Here is a 25,309-nt window from a genome sequence, read left to right as displayed (position 1 = left end):
GCTGAACTGTGATTCTAATACAAGTAAACAAAGTTAGCATGACTCATGCTGATGAGTCATGTAATAATTCCACCAGGAAAAGCAAAGTAGGTGAGTATATACGTTTGTATGGAGAGATGGATAAAATTTTGAATGTGAAATGAAAAGTAAGAGGCCCAGTATAAAGTAAAGTTTTTCCAATGAAATAAAATTTAAAAAGCAGTGTAAAGATAAAAAGTACCTTTGGGTGAACTTCAAGTACGGTGTATAATCTATGACGGCTGGAAAGCTGCCATCCAATCCCTCACCCTTCAGACAAAAACTGATAAAACAAACAACAAAAATTATAAGATTATAACAAAAAAATTAAAGGACAGTGACAGTTGAATGTTACCAATGTGAAATTTGATTCTTGTTAATATTTTGGTAATAAGAAGGGCCTAGAACATTTAACACTGAAATCCTTCTCAGCCAAGCTAGAATGTTTTAATATTAAATGAGAGTCATTGAGCATACTGTAGGATAATGAAAACCCCAACAAACAGAAATTCCACATAATCAAGGAATAGATCAGGCAGTGGTATAAACCCTAATTTTTAAATATTCACTTTTATTCTAAAAATACAGATGGATTGCAAGGGAATAACAGGAAAAGGAAAGTTAGCTGAACCAAGAGAAACAGAAGAGCTATGGATGAGCTTGGAATCTTCAGTATTTAAGCTCATTTAAAGTGTTTGCAGAATGCTTATGTAACTATCCTACTATAGTCAAATGTTAGTTCTCAAAAATATTTCACTCTTTCTGCTTGCAAATACTTCCTTGTGTTGGGCTGCAGGAAGATGAGGAATACTAATGAAACTAACTTTCAGAAAACATTCTTAAACGGCTGTAGCTTTACAAAGCTCTCATGTACATTGTATTCTTTTTGTACTGGATATGAAAGATTGTATCTGAATCATGTTTAATTACCACAGAAGGGACAAAATTAATTATGCTTCCACAAGGTTCACTTTACTCACTCCTCCTTATCTCTGTCATCAAAAAACAGATTCTAGTAAGATACAGCTTTTGTCAACATCATCGCGAAGTGACATTTTGACAATGCAGTCACTTAGGTCGTATTTGAGAAGTACATCTGAAAGGTTTTTTTCCTCCCTAAGAAGAGCAAAGCAAAGAAAACAACAAAAAATACCATTGCAAAACCACAATTATTTGAAGTGGATACATAATTCCGCACTGCTGTGAGAAAGGAAAAAAAAATTAGATTCTGTTCTCACCTGGGTTCCCTCACCTCCACTCCAAAGTTTTTACAGTTCTACATAGATAAGCCAGTCAACATTTATAACAGACTCTGAATTGAAAAAAGATATCTGAAATATAACATGCAAAGAATGGCTACAGCTTCTCAGTCATTCAAACCACAATACTATGAATTATATGTGGCACAATAAAAATGCTCCTGTAGAAAGAAAATTTCGCCTAGAAAATTTCTAGGCTCTTAAAGGCTGCCATTCACAAAAATTTAAATGTTTCCAATGAGAATCAGTCATTACTCTGAATACATTAACAGATACCTTTAAATATGCTTACATTAGAAATCAGAGGACAAAGGAAGAACAACCGGTAGTACAAACTACTCTCATACCGGTAGTATGTACCACTGAAGCTTATGCAAGACAAACACAATCAACTGATGATTATTTATGGGAGGATTACATACTGCAGACCTACTCTTGCTATGCTTCTTATTCCTGTATAGCTATAGTCCTTCCAAATATAGTGCTAATACAGAAGCCGTTTAATTTTATATAGTGTAAAGCTTAAACTAACAAAATCTGGTACGATTTGATTTTGCTGTACACAAGGCTAGCTCTCTTATCATCCTGCAGCACATTTCTGTTCCCCCAGAACATATGTTGAGGAAGTAGTTAGGCCAATCTAATGACTAAATGCTGGCAAAAGAAGCTATCCTGCATTTTCAATCTCTTCCTCCCTGTTTTTTTGGTTTTGTTTTTGTTTTTAATAAACCCCCAACCAGACATTCCCTTTCCCCTCCTTACAGTAGTACTGGCACTTATCGGACTCCATGATGAGCTAGTTCAGCCATCAAGAGCTGAATTTTTAGGTTTTTGCCCCTTTAGAGTCTAGCTGCAGTTCCAGAGGCAGCTGAACTAAATGCTCACTGCCACCAGAAAGGGAAGACATTATCGTTTCTATTTCTTCTCTTCTCTAAGCTTTATGGTCCCATCATCTTTGCCTTTAATAGGATGCTTCCATGAACCAAACTACCTAACAACAGAAGAACTATCTTATCTTCTTACTAGGCATGTTTTTTTAACTCTTTAACAAGTTAAGCTGGCTCACGGAAGAGTCCAACAAGCCTCAAAACAAATATAAGGGTACATAAGCAGGAATAAACCTCCAAAGGACCTTCGGCAACAGTGAATCACTGCATCCAGTGGGACTGTGTGCTGTTTTCTGTCAGTTTATCTCCTGAACTGGTTTTTGACAAGCATTACTGCTGCTGAAGGGTAAATATTAACAGTGTACTGCCAGGAGACTGGAGAAAAGCATTATCACTCTCCTTTTCCCTATGCTGTATTACTAAACCCTTCCCCAGTGGCTCTGTAACAGGCAAAGTGGCCCCAACTAAGCATATCAAGAAGGCCTTGCACCAACCAGGTGTGATCTTTTCATAGGTACTCTAGTCTTTATACCTTGCTGACGTTTTTGTGGGGTTTTTTTGTTTGTTTATATACATATATATACACACACACACCCCCACCCCCCAAGATGTTTTTTATATTATCTAGGGCATGATTGCACCCTCATTACCCCAAAACACAGAATTAGTTGTATAACAAAGCACACAAAAGTCTAGCTAGAGATTGCAAAGGCAAATTCATGTAATCTGAGATTACTTTGGAGTTTGGCTGAAGTTAATTACAACAGAAATTAATATTAAACTGTCATTTGTAGGTTAAGCTTTTAAAATCTAGAAGCGCTAAAGTTAAAGATAGCTACACCTTCCGCATATGCAGTTACAGTGCTGTCACTGAGTACCAAAGCATAACCATGTACTTAATCACAGTTTTCCTTTCAGTTTAAAAATAACTTTAAAAGATTCAATTGTCTGTAAGCTTCACTTAATAAGTCTGATATATCTTCTGCAATTATACTTCTGATTGCTTTCAGGATTTTGATACCTGAAAGAAAGACCATGTAATCATGCAGCTATATAAACTATGGCATAACTTTGTTCTTATCTAGAAGAGCCATTCAAGATCTCTCTCTTGCTTGCTCTTTCCCCCTCACCTAAGTTTTGTCTCTCAAACTATTAAGGGAATCTAACAATGTTCTCCCTAATGCATCAATTTAGAAGTAATTTCCCTAAGCAATTTGTTATAAAGCATGCAAATATAATACCTGAAATCAATTGCATTGAGTCCCAACAGCATACCAGCAAGCATATTTGCTTCTTCACCAAGAACAATTGCTCCATCCTCATAAAATCTCCTTCAATAAGAAAGAAATTAGTTCAGTTAATACCATTTTTTTTTCAAATAATAATATTGTTCATAGTTAACAGAAAACTGAAGAAATCCAGTTTAAATAAAAACAATTCATGTAAACCCTGGAGGCATTCATATTTCGTTTCAAATAAAGCAAACCAATAGACTGCACAGCACAAACCACCACAATCTTAGAGCACATAAAAATTTAGACAGAAGCAAAAATAATTTACAATATTAGCCCTAAGAAATAGTAGAATAGGATGGACAAAATGCAAATAAAATTATGAAGATATCTTTACTGCTGAAAGGAAGAATTTGTGTCATGTACATAAAAAAAATAATTATTCCATCATATGAAAAAAAAAAATCTCTCTCACAATTGTACTTGCAGGCTCTTTAAAAATTCAGCATTCACTTTTCATTCTTAGGAGTTGATTATTTAAAAAAAATATTTTCACATGTCAGCTATTTTCCAGGTAGCATACTTCTTCTTAAAATACTGCATGATGGGAAGTTGCATGCTGCATCCAGTTATTTTGAGATTTAAAATTTTAATTATTGAAAGAACAAGTGTTTTCTTAACACCATTTCTTATTGTAAAATACCTATTGGCCAAAGTTTTAAAACTCTATGCCTTGATCTCAGAATACACTTCTCATACCCTGGTATATGCAGACTTGTGAGGACTGCTTGAGAACAGTGACCAATAAAGCAACAATTTAAAAATCTGTATTCCCTCACCACCTCCCCATTCTCTCCCATTTATTCTAATTTTCTCCTCCCAGCTATCACAGAAGCTACTTCTAGACAGAAATGTTCCATGCACAGGGCAGGTAAATAGGACCCACCGTTGCATGGCCTTGTGAAAAAGGCATTTGGTCTGTTTAGTAAAGTAGCACACAACTTTAATTTCTGCGTTAAAGGAGTCTTGGCAGCAGCAGATGCAGAAAGTTCACTAGAATTCACCCGTGCGTTACACGTAGAAAGAGGGAAACCAAGAGCTGTTCAGTACCAAAGGCAAGGTTGAAAGGTCACTTACCAGAAACCAAGACACACAGTCCACCTATACATTCTAGCAATGTACAGTTGCAAGAAGGTGCCAGGTTATTGAATGCAACCTATCTTTCAGACAAATACCAGCAACGCTGCCCTACCAAAAACTCCATCTGTTTCAAGAACTGCATGAAAGCATTGGGATGGCTCAGTGAGAGCTTGAGTTGGCTGCTTGGTGAACATCCAGAAAAGACACTTTTGGGGCACAGCTCCAAAGATTGAACTGTTATAATGCACACCATCAGAAGTCCCACTTCTGCAGTTTCTCAACAGATATCCATTTGCTCTTAGGAAACCAGTTGTCCAAGACCTTGGATGTTATCAGTGGAAGCAAGAAATCTGGAAGACTTCTTGTGGGAGGACAGAGATTATAGTACTGACACTGAGGCTATGATGTACAGACTCAGCTCTTTACCCTCTTAAATTCAGGAAGTACACCGGGAGGCTAAACTGGCCACTGGTTGAGGCAGAATACTGAGCTAGATGGACTTTACAGTCTGATTCAGTACAGTTACTCTTATTTGTGAACTAACAACAGTGCTCCCAGTACAAGCTGATTACAAACTATTTCACGAGCATTTGTAAAAATACTGCCAGGTACCAATCTGTACTGTGTTCAGTTTATCTTGTCAAATGGTGCCTAGGAAGTAATCACACAAAAAAGACAGGGTGTACTTGTAATGGTGAGATGCAGATATTAGCCTGACAGTGGCAATGTTTCTTAAACCAGCTACAATAATCCAGCCAAAACAAAAACAGTCCCCTCCGAAAACTCACAAATCTTCTCTCAGTGATCTCACAGCATAACAGTCTACTTTAAGTTAAGAGTCTGTGCTGACCAATTTGTTAGAAAAATAATTGTGTGCCCATGCTTAATATAACCCCCTTCCAAGTGTAATATGCACGTCCCGCATATGTGGCTTCATTAAAAGACTAGTCTTAAGATCAGGCACCTAAACACAACAGTAAGGTTTAAGAAGAGCTAGCCGTATGATAGATGAATCCCATATTCTACATACACACCTGTGTAACGTGATATTTGTAGTTTATATAAATAATTATTAAATATAGATATAGCACAATGCATAACTTAAAATGCTAAATAAATGGTGGAAAGCATCACTAAAAAATCAGGCCACTTATTAAGTATCCAAAATCCCACATGGGAAAAGAGAGTATGTCTATTATTGGTAGTGGATTTGAAATCCACACTACCAAGATCTGAAACTGTAACTTTTATTTCCATTAGATGTATTTAAAATATTACTTCAAAACAAACTTTGCACTTGCTATTTTTGGAATGTAAGAGAGATTGTTTCCAAAAGCTATACCACTGAAAGAACATTCAAATATATGAAACATTAACATGTTCAAATAAATTAATTTAAAACTGCTAATAAAATAATACCACTGTTATCCACTAGCAAACAAACCGCACTACCAAACAGGGACAAAGAATGTACTACTTAACTACATAGTTTGTGAGCCTCCTCTTCCTCCTCATCTCCCCCTCAAAAACCCAAGTGACTTTTCAGTTTGAGGCAACATGAGTAAATCTTTTCCAGAAATCTCTGTTTTATGAGCTTCTTGTCTACTGTAAATGCAAGCAAATCTGAGTAAAATAAAGATGACAGGTCTGGAAACTTCCATAAAATGGGACATTTACCTAGTTGTGTTTCAAGTCACCTTAACATTGGGAAAATATATGGACATCTGTGGACAAATAGTATTACAAACAGAAATAATATTCTAAATGAACACAAGTCCTTACAGACAAAATTCTTACTGTTTAAATAGTCCACCCAGTATGTCTAAAACTTTTAGAGTTCAACATAAGGTACCACAACACATTACAGACTCACTCATAGTTAGATGACTTAATTATAAATCTACAAGACACACTTGGTACATGACAAAGCATCATATAATAATCACATTATCTAGAACCAGTCTAAAACTGCCAGAGTATCTTTTCTATCACCAAGCATATTCTTGTCCATAACGGCTTTTATCATTAGAAGGTACAACAAAAATCTGTTACACGTTTTTCATATTATATTAAGGATTTATCAAAAGTTTCCTGGAATTCTCTTCCTTTCTTCCTCAAGATAAGTTCCTTATTTTTTACTGAGTCTCTAGGGCTTTCTGTCAACCATACCTCATTTTGAAAGGAACATTACATCTTCTACCCTTATCACACTACAATTTCAGAATTAGTTCCTTCTGTAGAGAGGTTTTCTTCTCTTTTGACCTTTCAAGAATTCCAGACTTATTTCCACATTTTAAAAATCACAAAGGGGTTTTCAGTTTTGCAATTTTACCCATGCTAAAATGCAATCACTTGATACCAACTCCAGATATCTTTTACTGGGTTACAGCTCTTTTACTAGTGACACCCTTTCCTATACAAATCAAGTGGAACATTGACTTCCAAACCCAAGTCCCTCACTTAAGCAACATTTGGTAAAATACTGCAAAAATAAAAGTCTTAGAGACCTGGTTGTTTTGAAGTCTCTCAGAGCTGTGGAAATGTATTCAGACAAATGCTTTTCCATAAGTGCTACTCTGATCCAGGCTCGACCCTGCAAGAAGAAACAGATGTCAAATATTTAAGTATTATAGCATGAAACACTTAATTTTACATCTGAAAATGAATACAGTTGATTTATCTGGGTAAAATGAACTGATTAACAAAATTACCACTAAAGAGAAATTGTTGCTAAGATGTACTTCATTATAGTAATAATGAAAATAAAAAATGCATCATTACAAATAAAATTGATTGTGAAATAAAGTTCTCCAAAATTTAAAGAAAAAAAAATTTTCTTTTAATTATATATGCCAGCCTTTTGAAAATCTTACATGCATAAGTGGTAGCAGATCAGGGCAGAAAGCTTCTCGTTGTAAAGACAGTGGTACTGGAAGCATCCAATAGGTTCCACTGTAAAGCAGCAGTAACCTCAACGTGATTCAAGTAATCTCAACATGATTTAAGATTTAAGTAAGAACTAATTATCTGTGTTCATCCAAATATTTGTGGGATCAAAAAAAAAAAAAAAGTAACTCAGTGATATATTTTTATTATGCAACTTGCATATATTATTTTTTCCCCTCAGTAAGGACAGCATTATAGAAGGTGCACATAATATACAGGAATGAAATTAAATCTAAGAGGCCTAGAACTTGTAGTCCAAAAGCAAAACTTCATTCAAACAGTTCTATGAACAACACCAATAGCTTCAAAAATAACCTTTAGGAATATATGTTGCAGTATGTTTACAGGTCTAGTGCACAAGAATGAAGTTTACAAGAAAAAGATAATTCAAATGGCTGCCATAGTTATGGTTGGCAGTTTGAGAACACCAGGAACATTTCTTGTAACCCATATAAACTTAAAAATAATTATGTGAGTAGTAAGATGTCTTTCTGCTTAGTATGTTTGGTGTTTAGTGACATCTACCTGAATATCACTACAGAAGTTCTACCAAACCCACCTGTAGTAGATTATAATCCTACTTTTAATTTATGTAGACCTAGATCAAACAAACCTTATAATACTATAGGCAGATGCTAAATAACAAAAAAAAATTGCTTTCACAAACACCAATAGCACAGCAAAAACTTTAACACAGAGTGCACTAAAATTAAAAAGATGTTTTTCTGGATAGCTGTCTTTACATTGCAATTATTTAGATAATGAGTGAAATAGTCAAACCCTGACGATGCTGCTGCTTAGCTAGCGTCTAAAGCCTATGTAGTTCCACGAAAGCAGGGCTAACTAGCACTGGCAAACCCTTACTAACAGCTTCCAGGCTGAGGCAGACACCCATTTGGACCACCTGTAAAACTGGTGCATACCACTGGTATTTGTGTCCTCACATGCCTCCAACCTTTTCAGATACAGACATCCATAAAACTCCTACATGCACCTTTAGAAATTCAACATTGCTCTCCACACTCACTGCACAAATTAGCTTCTTTGTTTACTATTTGGCATGGAGTTTTCCACAGAGTAAAATAAAATTTTAATTTATTTATAAGAGTATTTCAGAAAATAGTTTTGCATCTTATTATTCACTGAATGTAAAGATTCATATCTATTAAAATCTTGGAATTGAAAAATACGTTTAAAATAAAACTCAAATATAAGCAATACAATCATCAGATTCTAGAACATGACTCTCCAGAAAGTATTTGGAAATAAGTTCTCCAAAATATCTGAATTTCCAGATCTCAATATTAGCAAGAAGAAAAGCTACATGACTTAAATTATCAGTCTACTACTCCAGTACATTGGCTGCTGGAGTAGTAATGTCATATTCTGGATAGGAAAATGAGTCAATAGCTTTTTGCCATAGAATCCCAAGTATTTCAAAACTTTCACAGGAATTACAGATACATTTACTATATAAAATTTAAAACTGAGTCTATACAAGAGAAGAAAGGAGCAACAGTAGACACAGCAAATAAGTTCTGCAATACTACGGATCATCAGAATGGCTACTCAAAGATCTACTAGATTCATGGTGCTGGTTGATCTAAACATCATCTTATATTGAAGAAAACTGTGGTTGTGTAAATACCTGTAATTTAAACTGTATTAACCACATTCATGCCCCTGAAAAAACCTACAAAGTTTTTGTATATAACAAGCTAAATGTTTCCACCTCACTAATGCCACCAACTGTGAATAATCCAGAGTATAATAAAAATCTGGAACTACAGGATTTTTAAAATAGCCATGGAACACTGTTTGGATACTTCTTCAAACAACTGATTCTCGTTCATTTAGGGATAAAAAGAATTAAGAACATTAATTCGTGCATCTTTCTATACTACTTAGACTTTCAAGTCAGAAGGTTCTCAGTTATCAACCAAGGCTGCTTTACACAGAAATACAAGCTGTTGAAAAGCATTCCAATATAGTAAAAGGAACTTGTAATCTCTGTCCAACAGTATTTTTTTTAAGATGTTGGTCTATATTTTCTCACAGTATTAAGATTTAATGATAAGTCAGTTTAAACCTTACTCTTATTCAGTTTATATGCATATAAACATTAAGTTGTTACTTCCTTAACATTTCCAATGTATCTATAGTCAGAAATTGTGATGCCATTTTATATAGACCTTTTAAAAAGATGGATCTTTATTAGCAAATAGGTCTATTAAAGGCTTCCTGCACAATCATAGCAACAAACTCAAGAGCTGATCACACCTTTTCTAGTAGTGCATAAATTATATACAAAAGAAAGTAAGACTTAGGTTAGGGGGAAAAAAAAATCACCTTTCTACAATTTAAAGATAATAATTTTAAGTATACCCACATGAACTTAATTTCCCTCAATGTACGGCATTTTCAAAAAATTATGTAAGTTTGAAAATGTGAAAGCAATAATTTCTAATACAACATGCTCACTGAATACAGAATCTGAGATTTATACTACCGAATAACATAAATTTAAAAGGAAACATATTCAGATTTAAAAGTGGGATTTTTTAAAGTAAATATTTACTAGTTACATATAAAAATTAACTATTTCAAACAATGAAAAATTTTGTGGGGCAAGCTTAGTAACATGTTTTTGTTCTGGGTACAGAAATGTCAGTTATACTTTACAGAGAACAATGTAATAAAAATTTGACCTTTCTCTTCCCTACCTTAGCTCTAGAAGAACTGACATTCTCCATGTTCTCAATACTGCAGATGCAATTGTGAGAGACTTTTCGGCAAGCTACTCGAATGTAGTCCCAGAAGCTACGAGGACTTTCATAGCCGAACCAGGTGATCTGACCTTAAATCAAAATACAAGATATATAAATATTTATGAACGTCCCTCTCTGCTTATTGGAGATAAACATAATTAAAATTCTCCCCTATAGGTTGCCTGCACTGACAGGATTTTATGCTAGCAAGTCCATAAATTCCTACTGAAAATTCATTCACAGGTGTAAAAAAACCCCACTTATATTATGCAGCTCACCGTGGTTTGAAACCAATGCACAAAGAGAAGTTTGGGGCTTTTGTGTACATATGTGTATTTTGTTGTTTTTTCCTTATTCATATGCTATAATAATACTCAAAGAGTTCTTCATGGGATGCTTAAACCACAACAGAGCACACACAGTTGTGACTTAAAAACATGATGCAAGAAGTATTTCCGTTGTTCGTTTTAGGTAGTTCCATGTGTTTCACTAATCCAGTCAAGTAAAGAGAGTTTTGTTCTTTTTAAAAAAACCTATGTAATATATAGAAAATATTTATATGTTATTTATATATATTTATATATAATATAAAAATAGAATATATAAAAAATAGACCACTGTTTGCTGTGGTAATGTTATCTTTATTTTAGAAGCAGATTGGAATTTTTCAAAATGAGCTTTCATTGAAAGAGAAATTGATGCACAATCAAAAAGTTTTGCAGTCACAATTTATTTTGAGTACACACAGGTCATTCCTTGGGAAGCTGACCAAAAGGAGTTGAGCAAGTCTATATCTCTTCTGAAGCTTTAACCAAATCCTCCTTTTTTTTTTTTTTCACCTTGCAATGTATTGCAGTTAGAAAATGAAAAGCAAAATTACATACTACTTGCAACCGCTCCACACAAAATAAATTTCATCACAGACACAAGAGTTCAGCCCTATTTTTCAGACTGGACAGCACACAACTGTGAACAGGTATGTAAAAAGTAAGATGAACATTGCCCTGTGGTGACTGACATTACGTACATGCAAAACCTTTTCTCCATATAAAATGAGATCTTATTGTTAAGTTAATTTTATTTTATTTCAAGTCTTGAGTTGTACTTCTGAAACTTTACTTATTTATCAGAAAGACTTCTAATTCTTTTGCTGTTAGAAAGCTCATATTTCAAGATAGAACATACTAGACTAATGCTGTAAATCATACATACTGAAAATAAAATGCCAAAATATAATGACAAAGATATTTTTATCTAGCATGACTTATCTGCAAGCATAGGAAGAGTGGTGTTAAAGATCTGTCCCCTATGATCTTAAGAAATTCAAGTGGTGTTTTTTTTCCCTAGAGGGTGCATGTAACTTGACATTGTGGTCCATCTGCTTACTTCGTCACATGGATTTATTTACTGAATTCAAAGCTTGATAAAAGACTTATAAAAAAAAGAAAGCAAGAAGACTTGATATATACTACTCAATATGCCAAAGGAAAAGCAAAATCCCAAGGTGCTTCAGTTACTGTAGATTCAGATCTTCTCAGCTCTAAGGACTAAAATGAAAGAATTTCCATGAGGTAAGTGCTCTTACAAACTTACTGTTTTTGTTGAACTGCCAAGTGTAGCAGCCAGCAACAAAAAATCAATGGCATTTTAATGACACAAAAAGCTACAGATATGTTTCATATTCTTAACCATATCAGAGACAATTCTGCCCTAGGGATTATACCTGCAAAATTAAATGCAATTTAAGTGTGAAGATGACTTTGTGTCACCAATTCCAGTGCCAGCTAATTGTCTGCACTTGAAACTCACAGACGGCTCAGGACCTTTTGTGAACCAAGGACTTCTATATTTCACTATTTTCTCCCTATAAATTTAAATCTTGCCTACACTCCAGTAATTAACACCATCTGAAGAAAAACTTCCTTAATCATTCTATACACAGAAAAACGTTGGAAAAGACTGTCCGAGAACAGTCAGAATGTATTTTAAGAACTACTAAATAAGGTATTAAGCTGTATACTCCCTACAATTTTAAAAGCTTTCAGTGTATGAAGTTCTATTTGGCCCTCTATTCACTCAATGTACACAGCAATGAGAACTCTCAAGAATGAGGAATGAAATAGCTCTCACTACAGCGTTTGTCAGGCTGCACTTGGAGTACTGTGTCCAGTTCTGGTCCCCACAATTCAAGAAAGACATGGAGAGACTGGAGAGGGTCCAAAGGAGGGCCACAAAGATGTTCAAAGGGCTGGAGAGCCTGTCCCATGAGGAAAGACTGAAGGCGTTGGGTCTTTTACTAAAGGGTCCTAATAACTTGAAAGCTAATTTTAGTATATAATCTATATTCTGTCAAAGTACTTCTTAAAGAAAGAGTAATTTTCCTGGGAGGTCCAAAGGACAAAGAATATGTGGTCTTTGCCATAAAGTCTGTATGTCATCAGAAGACACAGAAGCTGACAGCTATTTCAACAGGAATGATGTTACTGTTTTTGTCAGCCAAACAAAACTGTTAGGTAAGCATGGAAGCTGCATGTTTAATACTAAACATTGTTCAAATCAATTCAAGTCCTGTTTATAGAACTGCAAAGCAAACAAACAATATTGTGAAAATTTTTTATTTCACCACATTTTTCAATACTGCTACACACTTACTTTTATCAATCCATTTCTGCTTCAGTCTGACAACTAGATACAAATATCCACAACACTAGTTGTTGCAGATTTTTTTCATGCCCAAGAAAGTCTTCACAAGTAACACATTAAACACTTTGATTCCTACTCACAGTCTAATTTCGTATCTTCAAAGTTTCGCAGTTGTAAAGTAGTAATGACTAGGATGCTCAAAGGTACAGGCAGGTTTTCTTCAGACTTCCCTGTATTATTTAGTTTGCAGCAAATTTTTCTATCCCGCAAAAAATAACTTTTAATACAACTTGTTGGTAATACACTAGCATGCTATTCCTTTGAGGAATTTCTGTGATACCTACTCTTTTATTTTGGGCCTACAGAATGGGTCATTAAAAATTAAAAATTTACAGTAGTTCATAAACCCAGTCCTCCAAGACAATTATAAATTCATTTAAGTTTTTTCTCTATACAGAAGAATGAACTAAACCACAAATTACACAAGAGCCATGCTATTTCTTTTTAGCCAAAACCAGTAATAAGGTCACTACATGTGTAGTAAGAAAAGCTATTCTGCTAATAGCATTACTGCACCAAATAAAGGGTCACAGCAGCTATACGCTTAGACGTTGTCTTTTTCACTATAGTAGTGCCTAAGCTCTTATTTCCTTAACCTACCTTTTCACCCCCTTTATATCTCCATTACCTTAACTATTTTATCCAGCAGATTTGTCTCTCTCAGGATAAGCAGCATTACGACCTGCACTTTACTCACAAAACCCTGCTTCCTCCCCTGTGACCTAGACCTGCAAGTGCAAATTGCCTTCTGCAGACATAATTCATATCCTTTCCCTTTCTAACCACTGTTTATGCTTGAATTATTAGAATTCAAGGAATTTTGATTAATATAAATTATATCTATATTCATTGCTTAAAAAGAAAGATACTCAATGAAATAACAGGTAGTCATAAGTGCTTTTTTCTTCCTCCTAAAAATAAATAAGTAATATAAAAACCATATGGGAGAGGATAAATTGTGCACTGCAGATACAAAAGTCTTCCACTGCTTCAGAAATTATTAATAATTTACCTTACTATGAAGAAGTGCAAATACTGAATATTTACCAGTGACATCACTAGTACAGCCATTTACCATTACTACCACCAGATTATTGATGATGCATGAAACCAGAACATTTTATAGAATGAGGAAAGAAAGAGGATTATTATATTTATCTTTCCATTGAAGCAGCACTGATAACCATAGAAGCTTAATACTCATAGTAAGTTTTCTAAAAGAAAAAAGAAAAGCAAGCAAATGAACTTCACAGTCACTAAAATTTAATTAGGAATAACATAGATCAGATAGAGACAAGCAGCTTCCATGGGCAACTGTAGCAGAAGGTTTTGGTGTGTTTGTAATACTTTCTAAATGTACATATGGGAAAAAAGGCATACATACATACAACAGAATGTACATACAGGAAAAAAAGCTGTGGAAGGGTCAAATAGCACAGTACAGCATAGTGTTTTCTGTCATTATGGAGGTAAGTGCAAATAAGATGACAAGTACACTAACAGTAACCACGATATGCAAAAATTACAGAAGTCCCAAGCAAGATACACTATATACGTTGTCAGTGACAGCACTGAATTTATACACCAAAAGTATTTCTAAGCATGCACACTGGCTAGCAGTTTGGATATAAACACATTTTGTTGTAAAGAATATTACAATGAAAATATAGTAAGTCAGTAAGTACATACACATGACAATAGTTTTCAGAAATATGTTTGAGATGATGGCCATAAAATACTTATTAATGTTCTTCAGTACTAACTCAGTTAAAACTAATTTAAAGTGACGGAAAAAGGCAGAAAACCATACAACACTGTGATATAGTAAAGACCATATATACATCCCTTTGAATTGACTTACATCACTTGGAACTGACTTCAGGTATTAAATGAGTTAGGATATACCTGTGATCAAGTACTGTTGCCAAATATTTTTTTGATGACCCTACCTGTTCTGCACTAACTATATTTACTTAGCTGATCTGATAAAAAGGACACTTACAGGAAATATACCTGAAAGATCTGTGGCCAGCAGCAAAAACAAGAAACCACCACGAGAACTACGAGATACAGTTTAATCTCCACAGTACAGAACGGTTAAGAAAGGAACAAATTCCAAACAACTATCTGGGGGAAAAAATGGCTCCTGAAATTACCCAGCTTGCTTTAAAGATTATCAAACACAGATACATTTGTATAGAAATTTGTAAAATCCCTTTCAGGACTATAGTCTTATTTGGTCCAGAGACCTTCAAATACATTCTCTCTGTATCCACTCAGAATACCACTTACTCTCTGTTGTATTATAAAACCAAGCAAATTCTTATTCCTGAAATGGAATAAGAGTAATTAATCACCCATCTTCATTCTGTTACTCTTCCTTGCCTACATTTTCAAGATCTTCAATTGTCCTGTCCAATAGTATCATATCTTGCCAGCAGGCATGCCACACAGCTTATTTTAATGACAGGAAGAACACATGCTTTATATCCTCCCCATTACGATATTTGGTCTGCTCTGCATTCACAATAAATCCAGCACTTCTAGGGAGTACCAGCTATACTACAGATACAGTATTACACAGTACAGGGATAAGTATCTCTCCATTTTCTAGAGCAGAAGGCAGTCAACTGCTTGCAATCCCTGAAAAGACAGTTAACACAGCTAACTCAAACTCTCTCTCTCTTCCTTAGGGCGATTCAAAAATAGGCTGTGAGGCCAGACTGCTTTTTCTAACAACAGTGGCCTACTCCTCACTGCTACTTACTCACATTGTACATGTAACTGTAAGGTAGTACAGATGTGGCTTTTTGGCCATGGCATATTATGTTACCTTTTTTGGAACTATTTTGGTGCCATATGTGCTGAGTTTTCTGTATCACATGAACAGATACCTGCATTCAAGCAGTGTTCACAGATCTCTGCTGTGTGAACCGATATATTTATGCTGACCTCATTTTATTACGAAGCAAACACCCACATCTAAACCACTCTTAAGAAAATGATCAGCTGGGTTAAAGAAGTGCATCCATGAAGAAAGTCATTAGTTTTCTGCCTGCTTGACGTCCTGGTCTGGCTCACCACAGGATCTGGTGAAGACCATGATCAATATCAGGGAAAGGTAAACAGAAAGGGGGCAGGGGGAGGGGGCGGAATTCTGTAGCAAACTGCACTGAGTTTAAGAAATGTCATGGAGATTTTTGTTTAAGAAATGTCATGGAGACTTTCAACACTCACCTGGAAAATGCTGTGAGCAATCTGAGACAGCCCTGCTTTAAGTAAGAGGTCGGACTGGATGACTTTCTAAGGTACTTTCGAAATTAAATTCTTCAATGACTCCAAAAAGAAAAAACAAACCAACAAAACCACCCAAAGCACTATGAATGTTGCTTCAATGACCCTTTTGCTATTTGGCGCTGGCAACATCAGATCCATTACCTACCAAAAATAAATTTTAAAATGGTGCTCCTATTGCTATAATTAGCATTTTTAGCAGAACAGCCAGGAAGATGAGGCTTGGAAAACTATTATTTCAGAATTCTTAATTGCAGTGGTTTCAAAAAAAGCATAAAATTCTAATCCCTGTAGTTGAACATTTTTCCTCCTTAAAATTTTCCCCCTATCCTTCTTCCTCATTTTGTTTTGTCTGGATCCTATGTGAACACGAAACCAATAAGCAGCAACAGTCACTATATTCCATCAAGACTATGCTTTGCTCCTTAAAAACATATTATTTTTAGTGTCAGAAAAGACAGTTGCCAGAAAAAATATTCTAACCAAAGTAAACTTAGTCCTTTACAATGCAAATTAAATACTTTTTTTTTTTTAATTCTTCCTTCCTCACCTAGTACTTCCAAAGGAAGTTAAAAATTAAGAATTATTTGCTATGGCCTTAAGAAAGTAAAAGTCTATATACTCAAACTTTCAAACTGGATCATCCTTTTAACTACAATGCTGTGGGATGATCCTAACAACTTTGATACAATGAAGCCATTTATCTTATCCTAGACAAACATATCATGTATGTTCCTCCTACTTTAAAACATTTTATACAACCCACTGCAATCATCTGTCTGCTTTTTGTGTGCTCCTACTGAATGCATACTTCCTGTCAGAACATATTGGTCATTTCCATCAATAAAATGCAATTTCTTTCAAGTCCTGTGTTGTATAACATATATCATCTTAAAATTTGAATTTTCATGGTACATTTATCATGTCAATTTCACTTTCAAGTTTTTAGAGAATAAAGTAATTAGTCGCAGTGATCTAGGGATCTACCAAAATATTCCCCGTTTGCAATACGATGCACAAGTTGCTGCCTTTTTCCATATTTTTAGTTAACTCTGCAAACTTAGAAAAATCATACTGGTAATTACAAGGGAAAGACTGAAACAATAATTTAACTTTTTTATTTTCTCTATTTCTTATTTGAAATAATTTTTTACTTGCAAATTCCATTTGCCTGTAACTCATTTGCCAACCTGTCAAGGCTGCTTCTCTGTACTGCCTGTCCTGAATAATAGACTGTGAAGAAAAAGAATGTTGGGGAAAAAAATAACAAAATTCATAATGATTTTTTGCTCAAACATCAACGAAGCTGGGGGAGAAGGAGAAAACAGAGCAATTTCCCTGCAGTGTCAAGTTGCTAAGTACCCATAATCACTACAATAGTCTTTGTCACAATGTGACAAACACTATGTTCCTAACCCACAGTGTGATTTTTTTTTCCTTCTCTGACAGAATGACAGCAGGTAGTAATGGTGCTACTCAAATGTCAGCCTACACACAATGTTGTTCACAAAGCTTAGTTATGAATATTAAAAAGCAAAAGTATGAAAAGGAGTAGATTGTCATATTACACATCTATATTTAGGTGATTATGATGTCCCTCAAATAATTTCAGAAACTGTACACAGAACTGAGAAATGAGGAGAAGCTTCCAAAGTCCTTTTCCAGACACTGTTACTGCTAAGGCACACTGTTCTTTTAGCAAAGCAGCTTCCTCTAGAACAATCAGAAAGTGCCAACACACATTTTCTTGAATTAGAACAACTCCCGATAACAAGAGGAAAATCAACAACTGACTTTTCTCAAAAACAATTTAATCCAGATCCATTACATTTCAGTAGCAAAAACCAGCTTCACTAGGGGGGTGGGAGGATGGGAATGAAGGGACCTAAACACAGTGTCTGGAAAAGGCGGAGACAAAAGCAGGGAAGGGAGAAAGAAAAAGGAGCAGCACCACAGATATGCTCTCTTTAGCTTCTGTTAAAGCAGAAAACACTACAACTGTCTTTCAGACTCAGACTCTTAGGACATAGCCTTATCATAAAGCAGAAAATCAGACAGAGCTCAGCACCATGGCAACATCCACTTGTTTGTTTACCAGCCAAGAAGGCTTCCAACAAGAACACTGGAAACATGTTTCACAAAAACTGTTTCCTTAACTTTTCCACAGTAATGCAATCCATCAGGAAGGCAACAGCAACGGGACAGACACAACGCCAACACTTTCATTCAGTATCAAGGAGTTTCTACGATGTACACTGGTTTAATATAAACAAATTCTCATAGCAAACACATCACCATTAAGGAAGTTAACTAACATACCTTTCAGTCGATGACTTAGAATCTGTTCCAGAATGGCTGCAAAATTATTAAATTCAGGGCAAGTATCATCTATAGTCTCAAAACAGGAACGGTCAATCAGTGTCTTGACTGAAAACCTAGAGCAAAAGTATAGCACAATCATAAATTATATGGATAGCTATTGGTCCTCTATAGCAGGACAGCAGTTTGTATAAACCAAATGAGCAAAGAACCAGAAAACCACCCTGATGATTTCAACTTCAGTCAGAGCAACACAAACACTTACCACATTGAGAAATAGCCCAGAAATACAATCATTGTTGTTAGTCTTAGGCATAAAGCCTTAAAAACAAAAAGAAAACAAAAATCCCCACACTTCTGATGTAGAAGCGAGCTAATTATTTTCATCTTCTCTCAATTATTTTAACAAAGCTGTAGGAAAACAAGGACTCGAAAGCATCAAAAACCAATTTCTCTTTGCAATCCTAAACAGCATGATTTTTCCTTGACATTTCATTCAATGCTCCTTTTATTCCACAAATCCATGCCCAAGAATCAGAAGTATAAACTTCATCCTATTATGAGAACACTGTAATTTCATCCTAATGCAAGAATAATCCAAACGTGATGAAACAAAGAATTTTTATGCACTGTTAACTCTGTACATTAACTTAGAGAGGCTGATTTCCCTGTGAATGGGGGTAATCCCTATTCAGCATTGTCTTACTTCATTATTATGCCAGAAAAGCTATCAACTTAAATGATCTAACATTCGAAATTGGAAAGGCTGAATCAAGCCACTGTAAGAAGCAGACAAGATGTAACCAGTCAATTAACTAAACACAGTTATCTGTGTTTAGTTACACCTGCACTTACAGAATTTCATTTTTATTCAGAAGAAGATAGTTTAAACCTCAAGAAATATGACAAAATTTAATTTTCTCTTGCCTTCTCGATTTTAATCATAATCTATTTTTATTTTCCTTTCTGCTCTTTTGTCCTGGTTTTGGCCAGGATAGAGTTAAGTTTCTACATAGTAGCTAGTATGGGGCTATGTTTTGGATTTGTGCTGGAAACAGTGCTGATAACACAGGGATGTTTTCGTTACTGCTGAGCAGTGCTTACACAGAGTCAATGCCTTTTCTGCTTCTCACACCACCCCACCAGCAAGTAGGCTGGGGGTGCACAATAAGCTGGGAGGGGACACAGCTGGGACAGCTGACTCCAACTGACCAAAGGGATATTCCATACCATATGACATCATGCTAAGCATATAAAGCTGGGGGAAGAAGGAGGAAGCGGGGAGGACATTTGGAGAGATGGCATTTGTCTTCCTGTAACAGTTATGCGTGACAGAGCCCTGCTTTCCTGGAGATGGCTGAACACCATGAGCTGCCAATGGGACGTGGTGAATGAATTCTTTGTTTTGTTTTGCTTTGTGTGTGTGGCTTTTGCTTTCCCTATTAAACTGTCTTTATCTCAACCCACGAGTTCTGTCACTTTGACTCTTCCAGTTCTCTCCCGCATCCCACCAGAGGGGAGTGAGTGAGTGGCTGCATGGTGCTTAGTAGCTGGCTGGGATTAAACCACGACATCTTTGTTCTTCAGTTTTCAGTTTCAAGCAAGTTTCATGTGTTCTCGACTTTAAAAGTAACATTTATTTTGAGGCATTTATTGTGCTTTTTCCAACAATCTTTATTTGTACTAATGGAGCCATAATAGAGCCTGAAACAACAGTTTTTGCAACACTCAAACTTCAACAGTACCAGCTTAGGAAGTTCTCCCTCTGCCAGCTCATGCCAGACCCTATACCTGAGCATACTATTCCCTCAGCTGTGCCAGTTCTGCTTTTTATGGGACTCTCTATGAACTGATCTAGGTTTTTTGTATTTGTGGGTAGAAGAGGTGGACAGACTCTTAAATATGGATACATTCGTAACAAATATGCTTCACAGCATCTCAACACAAACAGTTCTACAGCATAGCTGCAGAAGCAACATGATAGGCATGGGCAGGAATAAGAGTCCTTAAACCATCAGTACTATTTTCAAATGCTCTGTACTGTAACAGTAACTTAACTGCATTCTTAGTGGAGTCAGCAGAGCTTCCTGATGCTCACTTACTAAATGAGACTAATTATGCTCAAACTAAATTGACATATGTATTTGAAGAGTTTCAACTCAATTACATTATACTAAGTAAACTTCTGAATAGAGACTCCCCATCCTACCTTTCCTGCACGCTTCTATTGTTCTAGTGTTTTTGGCAGGACAGGAATTAGGAGTGAGAAGGGTGGGGGAGGAAGCTGCTTCTACAGTGCCAAGTTATGACTCAGTTTTGAACTCCTCCACATTTTTAACTAATTTTAAGTAAGTGTGAGACATGTATGCCCACCAGTAAAATTTCTACCTAGTCAGTATTGTTGCTTTTGACTACTCCAATGGCAGTAATGATTGTTTCCTCAAAGCTATACAAGAGCTGTGAAATTATCTATAAAACCTTCTTAATTGTGAAAAACAAATGCATATAGCAACACCATGACCAAGTTGGTATTAACAGTAACTAGAAGACTCCTCCCACACCATGCAGCTCTGGAAAAAGAAAAGGTGCAGTATATCACTCACTCACAGGTACATACACAAGAAAGACAGTGAGTTAGCAATGTAATGTATTGGACTATATATAATATCATCTTAAAAGTCAGAGACATAGTCATGGCATGATCACCCATAAACTTTGTTTTAAAGTAGTATATAATATGTAGCTATGCCTATTTCTCCTCTATTCAGTGTCCTAATTAAAAGTTCACTGGTTAATATTGTATAGGATACAGATTCAGAAAAGGACATATATTCAAGAAAAAACATTTGGGAGTAATTCACATACACTTCTAAAAATCACAGATACATAATTCCTTTTTTTAATTTTAAAGCATTCTGCAATTCAATTGAAGGAAAAAAATGATATCTAGTTTTTAAGGATACAACAATTTTTAAATACCTTTAAATAGAAAAGACAGTCTAACAGATCATCATCATTAATGGCGGTCTTTTTAAGTGCTCATATTATTGCCAACATGCTTTCCATAGAAATATTAATTTCAATCTCTCTACGCTACACTTTCACCAAAAACCTAAACAACCTTTACAGCTGTGCCAAGTTTGGCTGAAATTGGCTTTCAGGAGAACTGACAGGGAGTGCGAGCATGCACACTTTATTTCCATAGACCAGAAAGATAACAGGCAAAATTTGATTGACCAGAAATATTTTTTCAGATATTTAAAAAAATTCTTAGGCAAATACTCCTGTCTTGGCTTTTTTCCTCCAGTACTATAGAGAGGCAAACATATCTCTAGGTGTAAGTTAAAAGCCACAAACACATTTTGCATGATATTCACACTTTACCATGCTTACCACACAGATTGGAAAAGGGATTTAAGGGATGTAGTAGTGATGCCTTTAAAAAAAGGTTACACTGTAAGCGTTGGGTATGCAATTTTACTTAGTCATGAAAGGTGCCTCATATGTTGTTTCCAGTGTACAACCCCCAGAAAAGAAAGCCCACGCTCTTGCAGAGTTATGTGGAACCACTTGGGGACTGAAAGTCAAGAAAGAAAAGGTCAGGTCTAAAGTACACAAGAGTTAGAAAGAAAAAATGTCCAAGTAGAGTTAGAGCAGCTTTCTTATTTTCCTTTGTTGCTCCCAACTTCATCTTCTGTCCACTGGGCTGCCACAACAGCATTGAGTTCTAGAGCAACAGTCTACCTACACTTCAGATGTTAACGGAGAAACTGTAACAAAAGGGTATGAGAAAGTAAAGTGGCTTGAAAACAAACCTAAAATGTTCTAAGGTGAACTTTTTGGGACTGTAGGAGCAGAGGAGTAATACAGCTCCAATACCTCTTGCTTCAAGACCATTTAAAAAAAAGAAGTCTTTTATCCAATCATTTCCCATTGTGTCACTGCAACAACAGGGTTATTTTGTTGTTTGTTTGTTTTTTTCATACAGTAACTGCCATTGGAGAGATTCCAATATCAGTGTTTCTAAACAACCTTCGTGAACTCTGATGTTTTGGAGTAAGTTCTTCCACTGTTTTGCAAGATGCACAAGAAGGTCTCCCAAATGTCTTGAATAACTCCAAACCAAAGCCAAACCTTTTGTGGATATATCCCAGGTCTATAGGCTTATTTCCAAAACAGCAACAACCCAGTAATCAAAAAGCAAACAGGCAGAAAATTTGACAGATATATGAATTCGGCACTTTTCATTGTCAGATTCTGCTCATCTCAGTTTTCAAACAAATGGAAGGATTATGTCAAATTTATTTAGCTTGCAGTTTGGGAAATGTCATTAAAATGCCATTTTAAAGAACATGAACTATTACTGTAGAACAATCCCCAAGATTATAAACTAATATTCCTGATTCTGGATGCATGCCTTATCCATGGCTTGGACATGAAACCACAGTTCAGCTAAGGGTCAATGTCACTGCAACAGCTCTTAGGCATATTAGCAAAAATCACTATTTTAAAAACACATTTCCTGGCAGTTGTTCAATTCTGTGTTAACACTCTATTTAAGCTATGACCCTCACTTCCAAGGCCTGTTTCTGCAGGAAACATTATAGTGGAAACAAACTGTTCCTTCCAAAGCTGTAAATGTAAGAAGCTATCCACATCTGCATGAGGAGTTAGATACCATCACTGTAAGAAAAGATTAAAAACCCAAAGCCTGGTTTAACGATTAAGTAAAGTTCTGCTAAATTGAAGCTTTGACAAAAATAGTTCATTAAATTATCAGAGACTGTTAAGAGATGGTAATTCAGAAGAATATCTTCCTTGTGATCTCTCACCTTCACTGGCTAGCTAGCCATATCATCCAAATGTAATTGAATTAATTCATTGGAGCTATTTTTACCAGAAATATTTCACATTCTCTTAAGATTTAGATTGGAAAGGACTATTATCTTACTGGTTTTGATACTAATTTCATTATTCCTAGCAAATAATGCTTTTCAATAATAGAAAATGTGTAATAATTACAATAAAGCATGGAAATATTTTAAACATTTACTCTTACACTGGCAGAATAAAAATATAAATAAATGTATGCACATCATAATAATGCAAATCCTTTTTCATCATCCTTTCCAAAGTTTAAGGTGTATTCACAAACTAGGAACTTCATGTTTTGTGAAGATATAGCAAAATTAAATTGTTTTACCGAAAATAATGAAAATACACCAATTTCAAGAAGTTTCTGCAGTAACTCTTTGTTTCATATATGTTTGACTGTATTCCCAGAGATTTCCAAGCATCTTTAAATATGTTACAACATCATTGCAACTGCAGGACAAGGACATGAAACAAACTGAAAAATAAAATGTAACAGCAGAGTTCAGAAGAGTTCCTCTCAAATGAGGAGGTAGATAAAACTAGCATGCTCTGTAGAATACAATGTACTCCTTTAAAAAGAACTCTATATTCTGTACTATTATGTCATTACTTGATAAAACTGGTGTTTTCCCAAGCCTGCAGATTGGCAATATCTGTGTCTCTGTAGCGATAGTGAAACTGAAAATTTCTGTTTCTTCTATTTCATCTGCTTCAGCAAGTTTGATAAATATCTTCTTTTTCTATGTTCGTGTTGCATATCTTTTTTCACAGGTAAGAGTAGAGGTAAGCATAAAAGCCTGGGAAAAGACAGAGTAGTATTGAGGAACTTGGAAATCCAGATATTACGACTTGAAGGAATATTGAAGCAAATTCCTTTCAGTAGCTGGATGATATAGTTACACTTTGTAAACCCATTAACCCATTAACAATGTACAATAAAAGCAAAAAAGGAAGAATACGAGGTCCTAAACTGTTTTAAAAAATACTGCTGCAGCATTAAGTGGTGAGAGTACAAAATTATCTAACAGTTGTCCTGGTATAATATGAAAATTTTGTGAGAATTAAAATTATATCAGAGCTCATATGAATCTGTTGAAGACGCTCTCCAGATAATATTCAAATTAGTTTGATAACGCAAATATTTAGCAACTGAAACAAATGAACTAACAGAGTCATCACTACCTGCATATTCATGTATTTAAAAGTTTGCCATGATGTAATGGGTCAGTACCGCACACTTGGAAATGCTGCATGAATTCAACAACGATAGCAGTGGAAACGCTTGCATGGAAAGCAATAGGAAGTACTCCTAAGCTTGCATAAGCTCAGCACCAAGATGCTAAAAAAGAATTTTGAATACACTAGATCTAGACTGTACTGCAGATCTCCTGATCTAGATTTTGGAGATAAAAATATTCCCTGAATGCAGCCTCCTCGGGACTGCTCTTGCCGCACCAGTGCGTTAGCAAGAACACACGGTTAGCCCCTCTCGAGCAGCTCGGAAGAACAGTTTTAGGTTTCACTTCACGTCCAAGTCTAAATTTTAAAAGCGGCCGTACCGCGTCAATTCAAGAGAAACCGACGCTGCACCGAGTCTATTTGCACGAAGATGAAAACCTCAGTTCAGCATCGCGGAGAGTTTAGTCTGCCCTTCCTTGCTTCAGCAGATGCCTTTCGCCCAGGAACCCAACCAAGGTGCCAAAATCACCTCCACCGCCCCTCCCAGCAAAAGACCACTTAACGCCCCGCTTGCTCGCTGCAGCGGCGCGGCCAGGTGTGCCCCTGCCCCTCGGCCGCCGCCTGAATGCCCCTCACGCCAACGCCCCCGAATGAGCTGAGTCAGGGTGGAGGAGGCTGCCTTCTCCCGC

The 25,309-nt window shown here is 35.7% G+C and overlaps 1 protein-coding gene across 1 annotated transcript in view; it reads right to left on the bottom strand.

Moving 5' to 3' along the window:
• The window catches only part of RUNDC3B (RUN domain containing 3B), a gene marked incomplete at its 5' end in the record, with an annotated part of 47,166 nt that extends 28,279 nt beyond the window's left edge, over positions 1–18,887 (bottom strand). Inside the window, 6 exons of the mRNA XM_010281973.1 lie at positions 221–301; positions 3,406–3,495; positions 7,044–7,129; positions 10,206–10,339; positions 18,567–18,682; positions 18,832–18,887. Coding sequence (XP_010280275.1) covers positions 221–301; positions 3,406–3,495; positions 7,044–7,129; positions 10,206–10,339; positions 18,567–18,682; positions 18,832–18,887 — 563 coding nt within the window. The remainder of the gene's footprint in view (positions 1–220; positions 302–3,405; positions 3,496–7,043; positions 7,130–10,205; positions 10,340–18,566; positions 18,683–18,831) is intronic.
• Positions 18,888–25,309: the final 6,422 nt, after the last annotated feature.

The sequence above is a fragment of the Phaethon lepturus genome, unplaced genomic scaffold, assembly GCF_000687285.1.
Source record: "Phaethon lepturus isolate BGI_N335 unplaced genomic scaffold, ASM68728v1 scaffold15692, whole genome shotgun sequence".
In the NCBI taxonomy this organism is placed as follows: domain Eukaryota; kingdom Metazoa; phylum Chordata; class Aves; order Phaethontiformes; family Phaethontidae; genus Phaethon; species Phaethon lepturus.
Note: the sequence above shows the minus strand (reverse complement) of the source record. Positions and strands in the feature narration are given on the sequence as shown.